At 28.2% G+C, this 21,771-nt stretch overlaps 1 protein-coding gene across 3 annotated transcripts in view; it reads right to left on the bottom strand.

The window, feature by feature from the left end:
- Positions 1-21,771, bottom strand: part of LOC141532605 (transmembrane and immunoglobulin domain-containing protein 1-like) — a 79,248-nt gene that overhangs the window by 18,863 nt on the left and 38,614 nt on the right. For all 3 annotated transcript variants that reach the window (XM_074251035.1, XM_074251034.1, XM_074251033.1), the window contains exons 3-4: positions 3,413-3,588; positions 3,053-3,263 (exon numbers count right to left, since the gene is read on the bottom strand). In XM_074251035.1, the coding sequence (XP_074107136.1) occupies positions 3,053-3,263; positions 3,413-3,588 (387 nt within the window). The remainder of the gene's footprint in view (positions 1-3,052; positions 3,264-3,412; positions 3,589-21,771) is intronic.

Raw genomic sequence — 21,771 nt, 5'->3', positions numbered from 1 at the left:
GACTATAGATGAAAATTATATAAATTAACAAAAATCTTATTTTGCAAATTGAGTAATGGAATAATTTTATCAAATTAGTGTATTGTCATCGGTCCTTGATAAATTTACAGAGTTTGAATGAAATCTGGCCGTTTAAAATAGGTCAAAATTGCGCCCAAAGGAGTCGATTACAAACATACATACAGGTGAAGCTAATAAAAAGTGTGTAAAAATTAATTCTGCGAGAATAGATGACACCGGATGCTTGAGCGTTTGAGGTGTACAAATTAATTTCAAAACAATATTTTAAAAATTGAACACTCGGCGTATAATGACCAGGCTGATCGTTACACTAAGTAGTTAATAAATTTTAATCGTTAACTACCGACCATTACACCAGAATTTTTACAAAATTTTTTTTTTATCAAAAGCCATTTATTTTCCGATGGTGTAATTTTCTCGTGAAATACAGGGTTAATTAATTTACCGAGGCAATAGTTAAACCTTGATCTTATTATCTGAAATTATCCGCAGCGTCCGTTAGATCTGCATTTCAAATTCTAAATCTATTTTAATATCCGTCTTATTGAAATATTTGTCCCATAAAGAAAAGATTACTTTGACAAGGTGTTGTAAGTTGTGCAAGTAATGGTCTGTACGTGGAATCCTTAAAGTTTTATGAATCGATCTTCCCGTTGTCGCAAATAATTTTTATCCTTTCTTCAACATTTATTATTAAAAGTACTTGTTTTATACTAACTCTGAGTATCGTATTGCAGTAAGTGGAAAATTTATGAAATCTCACTGCTTAATAAAATTACATGCACACTCAACGGCTTTGCGTTTGAGGTGTGCAAAATAATTTAAGTGCATATACAGTTGAAAATTAAAGAAAATACTTTGCGTTATAAAGGTATCACGCGCCGGTAGTTACATGCGACATAAAATTTTTGATAGCTGTAACTTGAAAGTTAAAGAGCTTTCATAGTTCACAAGTATGTTGAACTTTTAGTAAAATTGTTTCTGTTAGCTAAAAAGATAAAATTTTCTTAGACTTTTGACTTTTTGTTTTCAAATTCAATTTGGTAATTTATTCATTTGAGAGTTATAATATTTTATAAAGAAAATTTTTTGAGCTAATTTATATTTTAAGAAAAATAGTTTTTATTTTTTTTTTCCGTTAGTCTGAATCATTCATTCTTACTTGAAGTAAATGCAATAAAATGCTACGAAAATAAATTTGTGTTGATCTGGGATACGAATTTCCAAGCTATTTAAGAAGACTTACTGTGAGCATTAAGTATTAAAAGTAATTATCATTTATTATTTAATGTTCGTCATAATTCATGACCGACAAAATTAATTAAGAAACAAATTTCATAAGTAACATTTCCGAGTTATTGAATTTTGAACATTAATAATTAATTATGCCAAGAAGGAAACTTCTCAAGTAAATACCACTAGGTTAATCAAATTACGGATATTATTTAAATTCCGGATAAATAATAAAACGTTTTTATGATTCTGCAATTATCGAAATTTTATATGATATAATTTTAAGTAATGGCGATAATTATGTTTTCTATCAAGCTTCATTAATATTTTGTCTTTAAAAAATTAATCAACTATACAGAGACCTTTTTTTCTTTGTCACTGTGCTGTTCTATAATTGTAATAACTGTTAAAAGCCTTGGTAATCCATAGGTAAATTTGTGTACAGTCGAACGATTGGATGCTCGATCAGATGGAGGAAATTACAAAAGAGTATTCATTGAAGCGAAGATACAAAGAATACAGCTTTTGTTAATGAAATTTAGTCTGTAAACTGTAAGCTAACCAGCAACTGTCACTAGTGAACTGAGTCGTAAAAATGCGATGAATTCAAAATTTTTTGAAATATGTAAGTGTTATCTTAAAACAGCCGTTTGTTGAAAATTAAAAATTTAGAAAATTTTATCATTGCAACAAATGTATCACTGAGAAAAAACATTTATTTTGGAAAAAAATGGGCATTGTCGTGACTAAAAGTTACTCTCGAAAATTTTTTTAAATTTCATTTTATAGCTGAAGAAATTTTTCTCACAGTAACTTTGTTGTTGAAAAAAAATTTTCTAGATTTGGAAAAAAAAAAAACAATTTTAGATAAACAATTTGCGAATTTTTATCCAAAAAAATTTTTTTTCCAACTCTAGAAATTTTTTTTTTTTAATAAGAGTTACTGTGAAAAAATTTTAATTTCTTCAATTAAAAAATAAAATTTTTGACAAATTAATTTCATGTCACAATAATGCCCATGTTTTTCAAAAGAATTTTGTTCTCTCAATGTAGTTTTTTAAGTTTTAACATTATTTTAAAATCTAATGCTTTTCGCAGCTGTTAATTGAACGAAAGATGTCAAATTAAATTAATTTTACTGATTTTGAAAACATTTTAAAGTTTGAAAAATTGTCGGAGTTATCGTGGGTATAATCCAAGTTTCTACCGAGTATAGAATGGGAGTATATCCAGTGTCATTTTGCTCTTTCCGTGAAGAAGTAGAAAACAATTTTTTTTTAAATAAATTCTTATGATTTTAAAACTCGGTTTCTTTTTTAGAAAAATTTTTTCACAAATTTTAAAAATTTTATTTTTTGGATAAAATTTTAGATATTTTTAAGTCTTTTTCAAAATTGTATTTTGTATTTCAAAAATTATGCTGATTACAAACTGGATGTTTTACTGATTACAATTAAGATGTCAATTTAAACTCTTAATTTAATTTTATTGATTATTACTAATTTACTAATTAATTAATACCTTTATTTCTTACTTATATTTAACTTGAATTAATTTGTTTATCATAATTTGATTAAAAGTGATATTTCATCGGTGCATTTTCCCAAAAATATCAGTAAAATGACAGTTTACATAATGAGTTAATTTTATTTAAATTAATTAGAAGATATTGGTAGAATTGATGATTAATAAGAATTATTTTTGAATAATAATAATTATTTAATTATTACAATAATTATTTCCTCTTAAATAGAATAAATTGTATTAGATAACGGGAGAAATAGATATAGATACTAACCGACGACATTCAATTTATAAGCTTGACTTATTTTTGGTTCTGTTGAAACTTGACATTCGTATGTCCCGCTGTCACGTACTTGGGGAGATGTTATCTTAAGTGTCCATTCATCACTTCCATCACTGTGCATCGCTTGAAACCTTTGGTCATTAGTGTACGTCAGAATTCCCACTGTCAGAATATGAAGATCTCGTTTCCGGATCCACGAAACCTGTGTCAGACATTCAATTTAAACATAAAAAATTTAATACCCTTATCTTCAATGTATCTATACATTGTACGTACATTAAACATGATAAAACAGCGTAACATAGTGTAACATAGCATATCTCCTAAATAGGAGATTTAAAAAAAACTTACAGCACGATCTCCAAGATTGCGAACCCTGCAATATAAGTAAGCAGATTGCCCGACTGTCGTCGTCGTTTCTCTCTTAGTCGTGTTGTCAAAGTAAGGCTGACTGAAGGGTTGTTCCCAGTAGGAAGATGGATGATGCTCTATCACCGAACCGCCGTTCCCACTTTTGGCTGCGCAACCTGTCCAATAAAGTAACAAAACAATTTAACTTTATTTTAGATTTCTCTTTAACTTCAAATAACTAATCTTAAAAAGTTAAAAAATTTTTGCCTGTGGAAAAAAAGTCTCCATTAAATATTTAATATTTTGGTATGTTAATTCAATATAATGGTGAAGTGTCAACAATTTTTTCGCCAGTTTATTAATACAAAAAATGTTATTGATACCAAAGTAACACTTTATAAATGAAACTCTTAAATCATCAAAAATTTGTGTTAAAAGCTCTCCCAATTATTTAGAGGAAAAAATTACACTTTTTGAATCTCTTATCATGAATTATGGATTAAAGCTTGTTTTTATTCCAAGCACATATTTTTACAGTTTAATGTCTAACTTCAATTTTATTATGTTTTATTTTTAATTAATAATCTAGTTAAATAAAGCTTGTGATAAATAAACGAACAGCAGTATCAATTAATTAAATGAACAATTTATTGAATATACTGGTGTTATTTAGTCTTTATTATTATCAATCCCAAGTACACGCCAGATGAATGTGTACATTAACCAATTCTTCATTATTTAAAATAAATAATTTATTTACGATATTTCAATCATTTTTATTGTGGTTTATCGGCACAAATTAAATACATTTGAGCATTTATTATGCAATTTGTTTGTTTGGTTAAAAATGACTATTATTTGCTTCGTATAGAATTTTCACACAGTAAAAAATTTTGCGTCAATGCGTCAAAAAATTTTGTGTTGAAAATTTTCATGTTTAATATTTGACACTTTTTTGTAATAATTTAATACAATAAATGTTAAATTTATCCATAAAAGTGTTAAATATTTAACACAAAATTTTTTGACGCAATACAGCGTATAATAATAATACAGCGTATAATAATACAGCGTATTAAAACAACGCGTAAAAAATTTAAGAGTGTTTCAAATAAAATTCTATTTTGTGTATATAAAAACTCCCTTTTTTTTTTAACAAAAAAATTTTTTTCTCTTAAAATGAATTTGATATTTATTATGTGTATAATATTTTTGTTTAGGTGTTCGTACCATCACCTAAAAGTTTCAAAGAAGTATCTCCAAAAACATGTAAATTTAAACAAATTGCTAATTATAACGTCGATGTTAATTTTATAGAAAATTTTCTGTCGCGTACATTAATACTTATTACTGCTGCGCATTATTTGTCATACTTTAATTCCGTTGGAGTTTTGTTTGCTATCCATGTGTGTATGTATTAAATCGTAGGTCTATAATAATTTATATCTATAACATCACATTAGTAATGATAATGATTATGAGACGTGAGTAATGAGCAATGAATAACGGGTTGTATTTATTATTACTGCTGCTGTTATTGTTGTTACTATTCTGATTGTCATGGTAGAATTGAAAGGTGATTTATCAACATGTGTGTAAACATGTGAACAAGTATAGTATACCTATATATTTATATATGTCTATATAATAGTAATAATATAGTTGAAAGTTGTATAGAGAAATCTGATATATAACAGATTGGTAAAATTTACATGGACATACGGTGATGTTTAGTCACGTTTACGTGACATTGACAAATAGCAGTTCTCACGTTTTTATAAAATCGATATTTGTTTCGAGAGAAAAATTCAAATGACGGAAACAAGATACATTATTTCAGATAGTTTTGTGTGTATAGTATACTACAGTCAACCTAGGACTTTAGGGGTCAGAGTGACATGGTGCTTCTACCAAAATAAGAGCAAAACCTGGTATCATTTATTTACTTCTTTTGAGAGGATCTGCGATGCTGTCTACTTCAGATATATATGAGTAATAAACTCACTTGATTTTACTTTCGTGAAAAATATTATGATTTTTTTGATATTGTGCGAATCATGATGCGAAGTATCAGGTGATGCGCGTTTTCATACCCCGACAAAATATCCCCCAACAAAACATTCTACAGACAAAATATCCCCCGACAAAATATCACACGGACAAAATATCCCTCGACAGAATATTCCCCAATATAGTGGGTGTGTTTGGCCGAAGTAAGTTCTTACTAAACTTAGTAAGCCAGTAAGCATAAAAAAATTAAAATCTTACAAGCTGACTATAGCGCTTTTCGGCCAGGACAGACTTACTGGCTTAACATAACACAAAACACCGGTTTGCGTTATATCCCGTACATAACCTCATATACTGAATATAATTGACAGTACTAAATTTAGCAATACAATTTAATTCAAGTAAATACTTGCAAATGGATAATTTTATGAGAAATATTTTATTGGAAGAAATATTAAACGACCCAGTGGATAATATCGATAATTTAGTGAATCAAGGTCTGTTTTTGTCCTTTTTGTTTACATCAACAATAAGCAATATGGCGTCGTATATTAAGCTATGCTTACTGCGTTAGCACTTATTTTGTGTCCCGGCCGGAAATTTTGTAAGTATAGTGAGTGACTTACTACATTTAGTAAGTACTTACTTCAGCCAAACACGCCCAGTGAGAACCTTATAATCATCATAACATTATTTAAAATAACCACCGCAGACAAAATCCGTAAAAGAAAAGGACACAGCAAAATTCGTAAAAGAAAAAGCTTATGTGTTCGTTTATTTTCGAATAAACACACACAAAATCTATGATGAAAGGGCAAAACACGGTAACAAGCTTATGTGTTGGTCTACTGTCGAATAAACACACACAAAGTCCATGATAAAAGGGCACAACACGGTAACAAGCATGTGTTTTGGCGTATTTTTAGATGAACACACACAAACCACGCTTAATTAATAATGAAATAATGTTCGTAGTAGCTAATATAATAAAAAAAAATTACTCACAAGAATCACACGGGAAAGGGTTATTTTCTCAAGAGACATTTTGTTTGTAGGATGTTTTGTCGAAGAATAAAAACGCACGGAATCGAAGTATCAGATAGTGCTTCACGATCAAAAAATTTTTTTCGCCTCATTTCAGCAAGTACACTGAAAGAAAATTTATGTTGACTCAAGAGATATTTTCTGGATCTAAGAATGTATTTAGGAAGACAAATGATTATTTTGCTTTGAGAATTTCTTGTCTTGATTTGGATTTTCTTGGCTTAAGAGCTATATTATCTTCAATCGATACATTTAGTTTTTCAACCAAAATAACATTATCGTTTAAAAAACTTAATATATTTCATCAAAGTATATTTCAAAACCTAAATAGTCTTTAATTGTTATACCGAAAAAAAATTATTTCTTGGAAATAAGTAAATTAATGACTCAAAAAAAAACCATTCTTAACCTTGAATCAATGTTATCGCCTATCTTGAACCAAGAGACAAAAATTCTTGAAAGAAATATATCTATATCTAGTTTCAAAAGTTCAAATTTTGAAGAAAAAAAGTTTCTTGAATCAAGATTGATTTTATATCATTGTATTTTTATTATTTTACCCTTCTTAGTCCACGGAATCAAGATATTCTGCATATTACTGTGAAAATAATTTAATTCCACACTTTTTAAAAATTGATTTAGTGTAATAGAAACGGAAAAAAGCATCAAAATAGTTTAAAAATTTTCCCGTCAAGTATGAAACTCGTAAACACTGTAACTTACGAAAAATTCCAGTAATTGAGTCAATTTTTTTTTTAATTTTTTGAATGTAAATTTATTGATATATTATGTATATGTTACGTTCTCGTAAATTTTAAATTTATTTAAAGTTTTATAAATCTATTTTAAAAATCATTAAATAATTATTTAAATCATTTAATTATTATCCGAGGTATTTCGTAACGGAAATACCTCGAGATAACAGATTTATAGAACGTCAACGCAGCCTAGTAGACTAAACAGTCTACGTTGTGGGTTTTGAACTGCGTTGATGTTCTCATATGGTAACCTGAGATGCAACGTTGCTTAAATTCATTATAAAACTCATTGTAATTATTATTGTATGATACATTCTGTCTCCAGACTTCCTCTGGAACAGTCAGTCCGAGGACTTAGCAGAGGAGGAATCTCTGCTGGTCCGAGGCTGAACCTGCCAATTCCTTATTAATAAATACTTCTTTTTTAATTTTCAATCGATTAAAATGGGTACTTATTCAACCCTTCAACCAGGGTTGAGAGCGCTTATCAGCGTTTCACCCTGGTTCCTTTACCTCGAGCGCTAGCCAGCGTTCGGGTATCCTATCCAAAAATATCCTAACTATTACTCCCAGGGTGAGCGCTTATTAGCTGTTCTCACCCTGGTGAAATCGCCCAGAGCGCTAGCCAACGTTCAGGCACTCTACCCATTATCTACCTGTAGGCAGGTAAAACAAAAGTAAAATATTAAAATATATTTTATTTATAAATTAAAAATCTGAATTATCAAAACTTATATGTAAAAAGTAATTCGCAGATAAATCAGTGACATGACCCACCTGGAGTCTATCGACTTCCTAACGAGGTCAAAATCTGGACATTTAAATAAATTATTTAAATTTAAAAATTAATTACACCCTAAATTTGGGAACGTAACAGTATATTTATCCCATTAGAGGCGCTTGCGTATTATAGCTGTTTTATTTTTAATTTTATTATTATTTCATAATTAAATGAAAATTATGAGTCATGCACTTTTCCAAATTTTCTATGATTTCATGACAGAAACTTGCTTCTTGCTTCTAAGAATTTGATAAATAACGATGAAATTTTATTAAATTCAACAACAAAAATGGTAAAGAATAAAAATAAAGTTTTTAGAGCGTTCAGATTACGTGGTGGGATCAAAGTTGCTGAAGTTGACGTGCTGTAATAAATATAAAGTGAAGGACTGGGATGAAATAAAGTACCTTACGAGAAAAATAGTTTTGTGATAAATACTGAAATATTGTCCAAATGACATTGTATAGTTGTGTAATATCTATCGGTTGACGTTGTAATTCATTTAGTTTGTTACGCCATTGGAAAAAGATATTGGGGTTAAAAGTACTTTTATAGAAATTGCAGATGCTAAGAAATAGAAATAGAAATTTATATCAATCCATTATCGGGTGGTTCGAGGTTTTCAACCAATTTTTATTAGTGAGTTCATATCATATTGCAGCTCAAAAGTATTTGGTTTTCATTCTTTATAATTAAATTAAATTAAATTTTCAATGTCTTTTTTTTTCGTAAAAATAAGTAACTAAAAAACTTTATGTTGTTTTTAGTTTTGATGCTTTGTTATTAATTAATGAAAGTATTAAAAATATACTTTTTTTCACATTTTCAAAAGAACCTGCTTTTTTATTTTTATTAATCCACTTTTATAATTTAGATGAAAAATATGAAAATATATCATGTAAGCAAACTATTCGTAACGTGATTGGTCAAATATATCAAAGCATGAAAATATATGCAAATCCTAAATTCATGCGCGCGCTTGCGCGCAAAAATTTGAATTCTAGTCATAATATAAAGTACAAGGCGTTGTTTTAAACCAATATAGCCAACTGCTTTGTTGGTACATTACGAGTGCCATCTTTTAGAATGACTAAAAAACACTTATACAACCTAGGCTCTGTCCGCTCGTAACTAAAATCATTGCCTGAAAGTAGAAATAGTAATAAATAATGTTTGAAATTTATTATTTACAATTGAAACAGTAATAATTAAATCTCGATTTTGAAATCGGTGTGTTATATTAATGATATGAAGAGAAAAAAAATAATCAGATTCATTAGTTGTATTTTTTGGAAGTTATAATGTTAATAGCACCACCCTGATTAAGAAATTTAATTTGAAATGATTTAGATGATTTGAAATGATTTAAAAGCATCTGATTTGAATACTCTGTAGATTCTATATATTAAAATTGATGGTTGATTGAAGTTAGCTTATTATCAAAATAACTCGAAACCATGGACCCTGATTTCTTATTGGATCAGAATTATAAGGATACAAAAAACTAATTAATTATTATTTAGAGTCGATTTTAACTGCTGTGGTCATATCGCCGACTTTAACTGTTGGGAGTGGTACGTTGGGGTCTTTTTGGGTTGTGAAAATCTTAATCTACGCGGCAAGGGTCGAATATCAACCAAGATTGTTTCTAAGACCAGCTTGAGATTCAAACCCACGCCTGGCGTTGATAATTGAATAAATGTAATTAATTAACGAAATTAACATAATATTTCACTCAATATCGTCATATTAAAACAAATGGTCATATTGTAATATGTAAATGAATCAATAGAAATATTTATTGATAAGAAATATTTCATTTTTAACAATAGTAATGAATATCAGACTCATTTCCACATTATAACATGATCATTCGTTATTTGATTACGATATTGTGACAAATGTTTGTACGGTTCGGCTGGTATATAATTAATTTATATACGATTTTTAGTTAATTATATATTTAATCAAAAATAATGATTATTTAACGATTAACTAAAATGAGTTTCTATTTATTTATGTATCTGAGATTACTGTAAAAGTTGCGCAATTATTTTTTTCGGTAATTATAACGAAATCTATAATCTCTTCATCTTCGCTCACATAAATAGTAAATACAACTGAAATTTCTCCCGAAGTTTGTTTTATCTTGATTATGATATAACGTATTTTGATTTGTAATGAATGTGTATGTGGGTACAACTAATTTCTGGAATAATATTGTCGAGTAGATCTCAATCCAACGGGAGCAACGAACAACGTCGACACACACGTATATTGTAACAAATTATTTCACAGTATAGTTATTATACGTAAGGAAAGTATATGAACAATATGTGTTACATATATATATATATATATATATATATATATATATATATATATATATATATATATATATATATATATATATATATATTATACTACTGAATCAGTCTTCGGGGTGTTGAATTCTACAAAACGTTGCATGTTTCACATCATTAGTTACTTCAACACGAAATATTCTCATTATATACAGCGAAATCATACTGACCCAATCTTGCTTTGAAATCTATATACAAAATAAAATTTCACCTCTAGGAACATTTTAATTTCTTTTATTACGTCCGTTCAAGCAAAAAACCTCCATAACATTTAATCGAATTAGCTTTATTTATATTCGACAGTAATAGTCCGGCAAAAAATTGGTTTTTTCGTATTGCTGCTAGAGGCAGAATTCACGATAATATTTCGAGTATTATATCTGAATAATTCAAAAAATTTCAAACTCAACTCGATGTGAGGCGGAACGTTATGATATGTATGCTGCATATATCCATTAATAATCTTATAAGAGAGGCAAGCTATTGTATCTCTGGTATATTTTTCATACACAGATTAATTTTATCACAATTTTTGCACAAACATTTTTTAGTTCCGTCAAATCTGATTCTACTAGAAATTACTAATTTATCAATTTGGATGCTTGCTGATGGATAAAAATATTTTCATTAGGGTTTATATGTCAATCAATACGATAGAAGGCGCTTTCATGGTATAAATAGTTAAAGTTAGATTTTTCTAATAAAAAAATTATTTTTGTTTGATTATCATCCAGACAGAGATGAAGTATTTTAATGTTAACGAAGGATAATTTTTTTTGAGTTTCAAATTTGACAATTTAAGAGAATTTTCTTTGTAGATTTTTATGATATAGAACAATTTAATTGAAGGAATAATAAATTACCGAAAAAAAATTCTTGAATCGAATAAAATTTACTTAAACCAAGATAAAATTCCTAGTTTAAGAATTTTTCCACCCAAATCAAAACGACAAAGCTCTTCAAAATTATTTTTTTAATAGAGGTTTAATTTATTTCTTTGTAATAATAATAATGAAAATAATCATAATGTCACGATTGAAAAATGAATAAAAGAAATAAATTCAAATAAGTTTCTGTGTTCGGAAAATAATTTTCTAAATCAAGTATTTTTATTGTTCCATTATTTATAAACATTCCGCGATCCGATAGAATTTTCCAAAGAAAAATTCAATTTTAGTTATTAATCATAAGTTATCATCGTAGGTTACCACCATCAGAATATTTACTCCAAAATAACAACAGCAAGACTAATCTAAAATCTTGAATTGATGAATACGTTAATATTTTTTCCTCTCTATAAAAAACTTTTTTTGCTGATACCAGTTTATTTCCGTAGGTAATAAAAAAATAAAGAGATTCCGATGTTTATCTTGTCGTTTCAGTTCATGTGTCACTATTTGCTATTTTATTTATTCATTTCTTGTTTCCTGCACACGCCTCATCGATTCTACTGTGCTTTTAATTAAATATTAATCATCTTCATTATTTATTATTTTACCGATGAGTGAGTCATCTATATGCTTCAAAGTAGAGCAATGAGAGAAAGTTTTTAAAACCTTTGTATTGTGTACTCTTGACATAATTCGGGAATCGAAGAATCCACAAGAAATGAAGAAAATAAAATTTAATTATTAGATAGCTTTGTACAATCTCTTTGTTTCAATTTGGATGATCCTAGCTTACTATACGATTAAATTTCAAAGTGATTAGTTGTCAAAGACGGAATTACAGTTCTTTGCTTTGATAATCAATATCTTTTGAACTGAGTATCACATGGACAATTATAGGATCATGCCAGTAAGCTGCCAGTATCCCCTTTAAAGTTTGAGTTTTATTTCCTAGGAAAGTTTGTCATATATAAGGTTTTGAAATTATTTGTTTTTTTTTTTTTTTGGTTATAGAAATCTAGACGACTAGAAAATCAAATTTATTTAACATTATAGACAATGTCAATAATTATTTTTATCATTAATAATAAGGTAGAAGCCCTCATTATGGATACTATATGAATGACTGTAAATATTTGAATTTTTAACATCCCGCTAAAAAAAATTGAAAATTTTCCATTAAAAGGAAGTTATTGAGTTCGGTCCGATTTTTGAAAGTCGAGTTTTCATCGGATCTCCACGTTTTGAGGTCCCAGGAAGCCATTCTGACTATTCCCGCCGAGCTATCCGGCCGTGTGTGTGTGTGGATGTATGTGGGTAAACAAATTTTTGTCATACGGTTTCTCAAAAACGAATCAACCGATTGAATTCAACGACACGTTATTCGAAAAGTTTTATTAAAACTTAGATCTAATTAAATTTGAGAGTTAATCTATCGAGCTATTCCGAAGAAATTAAAAAAAAAAAAAAAAAAAAAAACGGTTGACCCTAAAGGCCATCCCTGTAATATCCGCTAATTCTATACTTAAGCGTTAAAAATTGCACTTAGAATGTTTTTGAGATCTTCAAGCTCAAAAGTTCGGTAGAAGTTCAATAAAACACTATTTTTTGATTTTTCAAATCACAATAACTTTTGAATGAATGAACCGATTTTCACGCAATTTTTGAAGCCTCATAACGAACATTCAAGTTTAAATTAATCGAACTAGTAGTTTTGAAGTAATTCTGAAAAAACACTTTTTTCGGTTTTATTTCGATAAAAAAGAATTTAAGTAACGGTACTATTCTTCGAGCTCCAAAATATAATGTCCGTGTGGTTTTGAACTCTCCGAGCTCAAAAATTTGATAGAACTTTAATAGAACACTATATTGTTTATTCCTCTAAATGAAATTTTACCATTTTTCATTTCAAACATTACCAATCGTAATTGTTAACAGAATTTGGCGCAAAATTCAAATCTGTTAATAACTACTCCGAAAGCTTATAATCATTAATCAACGATCGCTGAAAACTCTTTAAATTTTTAAAGGTACAAATTCAGGCCAATACCTTTCCAATGATGCTAAATTCAACTAAAAAAACCGGATTTTATTAAGTAAAAACATGATAGGGAAAATTTTAGTAACTCTCAACTATATCGATTTACCAAAGTCAATTTCTTAAATTTTAGATAATAATATCTTGACGAATGAATTGGGTATAAAAAAATGATACGTTCTTTTGAGTTCGGGATGAGAAATGTCTTATGTCTAATGCCAGGAGTGAAATTTATATTGCTCTGGTCGTAACAAGTGCGGTATGCTGTCAGAGGCTATTTGCCTGAAGCAAAGTAAAAGAGGTTTTCTCTTTCTGTTCCGAGAACGGGAGCAGGAATGGAATTGGCATATAGCTGGTGCCATTACTGGTGCTTCTGCTTTTGCTTTTGCTGTTTCAGAATGTCTCATGGAGGTGACTATTACATGCTGAGAATATCGTACCATGTTCAAACTAACGAACCGCGTAACCACAAAATTTAACCACGTGACTCAACACTTTCTACTTCAACTACTAAACTCACTTCTGGCTCTTACACAATAGAACTACCGCCATTTTAGTCAGGTAATTTTCCTAAAGTATTCACTCATATTATTTTTAAAATTAATTAAACGCGTGTACATTGCTTAAAATCTATGCTTAGAGTTCAGCTTGGAGCTCAGATCTTTGCAATGATCAGATTAACCCAAGTATGCAGCGCTGTCGGGGAAATTAAATGTTGAAATTAAATATTGCGACGAGCGGGAAGAAGGAGAAGAAGGAAAAGAAAAAAGAAAAAAAGATAAAACTAAAATAAAATAAAGTAGGAGATGTAGAAGTGGAAATAGTAAGAGACAATAAAAGGAATAGCTATCTCGCGTATTTCTCGAATGTTGCGTGGTTTGCATTAGCGAAATTACATCCTATCCACACGACGTTATCTTAGCAGTAGCAGCACCACCACCAGTAGCGTGCACCTAAGATTTCGTTGATTCGCAGCACGAAGAGCAAGGCGGAACAAGAAACTGTCACGGGCAAACGTTCAGTCAATTATAAGTTGTTGCAAAACGTGATTAGAGTACAAAATAAGTATTCAAGTTAACTTTATAGATGCGAATAGAAGCAATGATAACAAATAACGCTAAGCTTAATCAGCAAATGAGAATTATTTCATTAATTAATATTATTATTATTATTATTATTATTATTATTATTATTATTATTATTATTGTTATTATTAGTATTAATTATAAATAGGCGCCAGCATATTGAGCAGAGTTATGTGTGCTTAATACTGTTAAGAAATTAAATAATTTGCATATGCAGATTTGCTAATTTACCTCGTAAGCTTAATTATTTTCCTTTGGAATAAGTTCCCTCCAAAAATTAACCTCTTTTCATCAAACAAAGTACATCAAAGGAAAAAACACTTATTATTTCAATTTATTTACCTTCGGACACTTTCACTGCATATATTTATTTGCTGCGTAGGTTGTAATTATTCCAATAAGTGTCTTTTTTTTATAAATGAAATATTTTAATTATTAACTAGAGATCGTTCTAAATTTTTTTTGATAGTTCTGATGCTCCTATAAGGTTGTTTAATGTAAAAATTGGCCATATCAGTGATGTATGTTCATATATAATTTTTTGAACAACGGTAGTTTTTATGACAAAGGGCGCATAGTAGCTGAATTCTCTCCTTACAAAAGAGTTAAGTATTAAAATAAAAGTCAGAGTTTATAGTTACTGATAAGACATTACTAATATAGTTTGTTAAGCTACTCATAGGCGCTAAATTTAAATTTATTCACTTGAAAATAAAAATTGATAGGGTGATTCTATACAAATTTTAACAAACATTTGCGTAACTTTCAACATAAATCCAGGCCACATTTTTCACACAAAAAAATAATTTTAAAAATGTGTCACTGTTTTTTTCCACACGATTTGTGGTGATTGTTTCTAACAATTTTTGACTGCTCAGAGAGAGTGTCTAAATCGATGATTTAGTGATACATGTTATGTCAGATGAAAAAATGAAAATAGAAATTGAAATTTCAGTTTTATTCAAACAGACGTTTAATATTGCAAGATTTCATCACCGAGTTTATCGATAAGCTCTTTACGGCGGAATATAAATAGTGTAACAAACACGGAAATTGGTGAAACACGGAAAAATTTAGGTCAAAGGGTTACAGAAATTACAGAGCGTTGTAAATAGAATTTTTTTATTTAAATGAAAATAAATTGGTATATAAAATGAAATTAATATTATCAGCAGTTATTTATAGGAAAAAAAATATTCGTTTTAAAATTTCATCATAAGCGATACTAAAATTGCATATTAAGAGTGGATTAATTTTAGAATCACAGTGATACAAGAATTTTATCACTGCGATGGGAATTTCATATTAGTTTCTACAGCATATGCCGAAACCAATTGCGCTTGTAAGTGCAAACATAGTTATATTTTACATTCATAATTATTACTGAAATGATGATAAATACATAATAAATATGTAACTTATGATTTTGTGCATTTTAAATTGAAAGAATGTTCAATATAAATATGCCAGAATAGAAATTTTCTTTAAAAATTACCGCTGAATTCATTGCTATCGTGAAACATGATGAAGCCCTTAATTTATAACCGTTGTTTTAATAAAAATTAATTTATGATAGACTAAATAAAATTTTTTAAAAAACACTTGAAAATACATTAAATACAATTTTTATGGTTTCTTTTTTTTTCGTATTCAATTTTAATAACAAGTCATGATATTGATAATGTTTGATTTCGAGTATACTTGAAAAAGATGTATCTTTCTTTAAAAAATATAAATTGAAATCGAATGGAGTAAAATATAAAAGAAAGTATTTAAATGGAAATAGAACGCTTAGGTATTTTAATTAAAAATCTTTATAAAGCATTTAGATTTACAGTGAATGAACAATAGAAGTATAGCAAATAGTCGAGAATAATTTATTCAGAGAGAATTTTCGATTAAAAATTACCGTGACAATCGCGGTAATGGCTGAATAACTCTGAATAAATGAAATAGATATTTTATTTATCACAAGAGGTATATTATTTATCATAAAAGGTATATTTTTCATTCTGATAAAATTTCTAGCGTTGCTTAATTTATCGTGTTGTTAAATTTATATAGGGAAATAAATTATTTTATTTTATTATTTTTGGTAGATCATATTTATCTCAATTTTAAAATAAAGAGAGAACCGAGTGATTGATAACATATAAGAGAGTGATGGCAGTATTTCGTTTTTTATCTTCAATGGACTTAGCTTGTCTTAAGTCATAATGCTTCTTGAAAGATGAAAATTTTCAATCTCTAAGATAGAGCTTAGTTTTTGGTGGCTTTATGCAAGATAGTAATACTAAAAAATTAATTCTAGAAAATATCTTCTGGTAAAAATATTTGGTGTAATAAAATCATCTTAAGGAAATATGAGTGTGACAAAAATTTTCATTTTATCCACGCAATAAAAATTTTGGTTGATTATGAATTTTATACGAAATAAATATAACTATATGATAAATTTTACATCAAATCATTCTAATTTATTATTTGATATAGAAAGAAAGTAGTAAGCTGAATTTTATGAATTTTTTTTTAGACGTCAAATGCGGATTCTATTTTTAATCTTTATAAAATAAAATTGTATTTTTCAATAATGTTTTTCTGTGAAAATTTAAAAGTTTTTGAATTTTACTTTCGTATAGATGTCTCAATTAAATATTGATTAGTTTTATTGCACGCCTCATAAGCGAAGCGGATGAGGCTGTGCTCTGCACTCACCTTACAAAAATCAAGCGATTTCTTGAACAAAATTGTCTGTATTTATTAGGGTGGGTCAAAAAAATCGAATAATTTATTTTTGACTTTATACTCTGAAAAATAGGTTCGTAGACACCTAAAAAGAATTCTCTCCAAGTATAAGCTCTTAATTATAACGGGAAGGTCCTCCGCTTTGCGGGTTTTTATTTTTTTCGAATAATCAGATAAAAAAATTTATATCTCGCTTCCAACTGCTTGGAAAAATATTCCGTGGCATAGATTTTGTGAGAAATTGAATGCTTTACAAAAAAGGTCTCTTATGACTTTTTCAAAAACTCAACCGATTAAAAGATATTCATAGTTGAAGTTTGGCTATTTTAAGGAAAATATTCGTTTTTATTATGAATTTTATAAGTCGATGAAAAAAAATTATTTCGGATTGCGGAACTCATGATTTTGTAGGAAATTTACTGCTCTACAAAAATGGTCTCTTATGATTTTTTGATTAAGTGAAGCCGTTACGAGATATTCATCGTCAAACATTAACGAATATCAATATTTCCAGTTTTTGATCAATAATTCGATAAATTTTAATTTAAACTATGATTTTCAGGAAAATTTACATAAATTTGAGTTTCGATCGATAAAGAAATGTTATAAACAATTTTTTTAATATTGTTTTCAGTCTTGAGCTTGTTTGATTGCATTAAAACAAGAAATTAGAGCATTTTTTTCGACATATAGCCAATGATTAGTTTAATTTGAAGTGAATGACATATTTCTTTGTCAAATTTAATATGAAAAGTATTGAATCAAGTGAGAAACAACCAGTATTTAACTTTTTTATAGATAAATTTTTTATTGAATTATCAATTGCAATATAATTGTCTATATTTTTAACATAACAGTACGCTATTACTATAAATAATTTCTTTTATTACAATTTGGGAATGTTTTTGATGTTCTTTGACAACTTGCAATAAGTACTGGAATTGTTCTTCATTTTTGTCAAGCATTGATTATATTCACTGACTAATGCAACAGCTCGCTCTGCTGAATCATTGACAACTTTTAGTTGTTGAAAGTATTCTTTATTTTCGAGATAACTCTCATTAGTAGGCCATAATTCAACATCGACATCAAGAAAGTCATACGGTAGATCGAAGATTTTGAAAAGATTTAATGACTTTTTAGACACAAAGTCACTCAGAGTTCTCTGCGCCAATGAATTCAAATCTTTTTAGCAATTACAAATCTTTTAGCTTTAGAATCTGTACCTTCACGAGTATTAACAGCTTCAACAATACTTTTTTGAACAAAGAAATCTTTTCTTGAGGCATTTCTCCAAGGAAAATCAATGATAATTCCAATAATTCTTTATCTAACTTATTATAACATTTCTTTATCGATCGAAACTCAAATTTATGTAAATTTTCCTGAAACTCATAGTTTAAATTAAAATTTATCGAATTATTGATCAAAAACTGGAAATATTGATATTCGTTAATGTTTGACGATGAATATCTCGTAACGGCTTCACTTAATCAAAAAATCATAAGAGACCATTTTTGTAGAGCAGTAAATTTCCTACAAAATCATGAGTTCCGCAATCCGAAATAATTTTTTTTCATCGACTTATAAAATTCATAATAAAAACGAATATTTTCCTTAAAATAGCCAAACTTCAACTATGAATATCTTTTAATCGGTTGAGTTTTTGAAAAAGTCATAAGAGACCTTTTTTGTAAAGCATTCAATTTCTCACAAAATCTATGCCACGGAATATTTTTCCAAGCAGTTGGAAGCGAGATATAAATTTTTTTATCTGATTATTCGAAAAAAATAGAAACCCGCAAAGCGGAGGACCTTCCCGTTATAATTAAGAGCTTATACTTGGAGAGAATTCTTTTTAGGTGTCTACGAACCTATTTTTCAGAGTATAAAATCAAAAATAAATTATTCGATTTTTTTGACCCACCCTAGTATATATTATATATATAAAATAAATACTATTTATTTTATATCGCACTTGTAGAACAATATTTACATATAAATGTAATGGAAAAACTAGTTTCAACATTTATGACATTTGGCTTTTTAAATAAATAAAAAAAATGCTTAAAAAAATTATTCTGTGGACGTCCAGCTGTCAAATGCATGTATGAAAATTGGCATGGTTACGATAACTGCCGAAAAACTTAACTGATCAAGTCCATTTATTTTTTATACGCTTCAATATGGTTTAAAACTGTATTTTAAAAAATTACGGTCTAATTTAATGTAGTTTATTTATAATTAGAACTTAACTAAAAATTCACTAATCGTTTGTATATTTCCTTTTCTTTTTTGGGTGGACAATGGCGCGAAAGATTTATTTTAAAGTATTTGTATTTTATTTTAATCAATTTTATGATATAAAATGAGATTATGAGGTGTGCACTTTTGGATTTTCCAAACTTTTTTTAAAAAAACAGCCATATAATCTGCAATTCACTTTTTAAATATAAAAAAATTCTTATGAAATTTCTCTTTTTATATTTTTCTAAGAAAATTCATATGATTTTTTCTTAATTCCTTATAACGTCATATTTGTTTTTGATTAAAAAAAAAAATAATTATTGAAAGTTCTCTTAAAATATATTGTTCTTCTAGAGAGATATGTTGCTATGATCACAAATCAACAAATATCGATGTGTGAAAGTGTTTTTTTTTTTTTTTTTTTAAATACGAAAAAAACTTTAAATGAGAAAATTGACACTTGCATTAAATTGTCAGTACCATAAAAATGCTCTATATCGAATCATTCCGAAAAGAAAAATTGAAAAGATATCCAAGTTATTTTTCTTATATGAACAAATGCGTACTAAAACTCACGCGAGTATTTCCATCACCACTTCGCAATCACCTTGTACTATCCCCTCTTATCAAAATTCAATATATTCTCACATTCTCGTTTATTTTTAATAAATGAACTATGTAGAAATGTAATTTCAAAATTCTACATCTAAGAACAATTCTCTTCAATAAAATTCTTAGATATCTTGTTTGAAAATAATGAAGAGCTTTGCTGAAGTAAAATTTTTCTGGATAATTTTCTGCTCATATAATAGTTTTAATTTATTGATCCTAGAGTAAATTCTTTGATTAAAGAAAACTGAACATCCTGAAATTTGAAGAAAATATTCATCTCAAGTAGAGTGATTATTTTTCAGTTTCTTAGTTCTTAAATTTTTTGATTTAAGCGCTTCAATAAAATACAAAACAGTTATAAATGCTCTGATAAAAATTCAGTCTTTTTAATATTCTTATATACAAAAAATTCCGTGAGTAATTCATGGAAAACTTGAAAAAAAAATTTTCTTTATATCAACATTAAAATTCGTTATTGATGGTAAGTAATTTTTCTAAAGTTTTTTCCGGTGTGTATAATATATATTTGTGAGAAACATACATCGTAAGTTTACATTTTGTTTAAAATATTTTTCCAAGTTGTCCAAACGAATGGAAGGAATGAGAAATCCTTAGAGATAAATTCAAGTTCTTTGTCCAAAAATAAAATATTCTGACAGTGCATAACCGCTATACCAGCTAACCCACTTACAAACCAACATTTTTATGTCTATCTCTGTACTACTGTAGGAGCAGTAGGAGCAGTAGGAGCAGTAGGAGCAATAGGAGCAGTCTCCAAGCATAACTTTTCTCTCTGGGTGTAACGGTGAATAGAAGAATAAAATTTTGGCGATTGTGAAGTAGATTCACTTTTTATTCAGCTGTCAAGAGTGTACTTGTGTTTACTTTTACACTGCAGTAAATATAAAAATTTATTGGAATTATTATCACGCTAAAAGGTCAATCAAATTGAACTGTATACTTTCAACGATAGTAATAATTTTTTATTATAAAAATCTTGAGGTGAAAAATTCTAACACTTTTGCAGCATAAATGAACTGGAGTTTATATGAGAGATTGCTAGTTTGAGTTACTGTTACAAAGAAGAAATCCCATTAGAAATTCCAGAGAGCGAATAGCGTGAAATCTGTTTATGAAAATAATCTTCTCCAATACTGTGTGCTTGTGATACCTTTTATGTGCGACAGATGCGATTTAGCTCGAGTGGTTCAATGAAAATTTTTAAGTGATAGTAGATATAGAATCGAGGAAGAGAGCACTCCACGCTTAACGCTCGAGATGAGAAATTTTATTTTCCATCCTCATATTTTCGTATTGATTGTTACCCTTTACGTCGCTTCGACTAAGGCACTTTTTCCTTTCAAGTTATATAACAGATATATGAATCCAATCATTTTTTGTCGGAATCGGATAAGTAAAGTTAACAATCTACGGTTACAAATAGTTACGTATTTCTTGGAGCAAAAATATTGCACAGTTATTAAAATATTGATTATAAATTTAAAAATAATGTCAAAGATTTAGATTCTTGGTTAACTTTCAAGTAAAAGTTTACTATCGATCTCTAATTTTATAAATATATGATAAGATTTATTATTATTTTGTATTAAATTATAACAAAAATTTTTTAAGTAAATTCTTCATTTTTTTTTTTATAACAAAAATAGAAAAATAATTATGATTCGTTAGTAGTATGGGGCACATCCTGCGAGACACAACAAACCCCCACTCCTCGGTCACTGGCGCCAGACCTTTTCCGCTCCCCCGCCCCTGGTGTGAGGGGTCCGTG

Source organism: Cotesia typhae, unplaced genomic scaffold, assembly GCF_013202065.1.
Source record: "Cotesia typhae breed Kobodo isofemale line unplaced genomic scaffold, CoteBio_Ctyphae contig_65, whole genome shotgun sequence".
NCBI classification, from domain to species: Eukaryota; Metazoa; Arthropoda; class Insecta; order Hymenoptera; family Braconidae; genus Cotesia; species Cotesia typhae.
The sequence above is the reverse complement of the archived record's forward strand: the minus strand, read 5'-3'. Positions and strand labels throughout refer to the sequence as shown.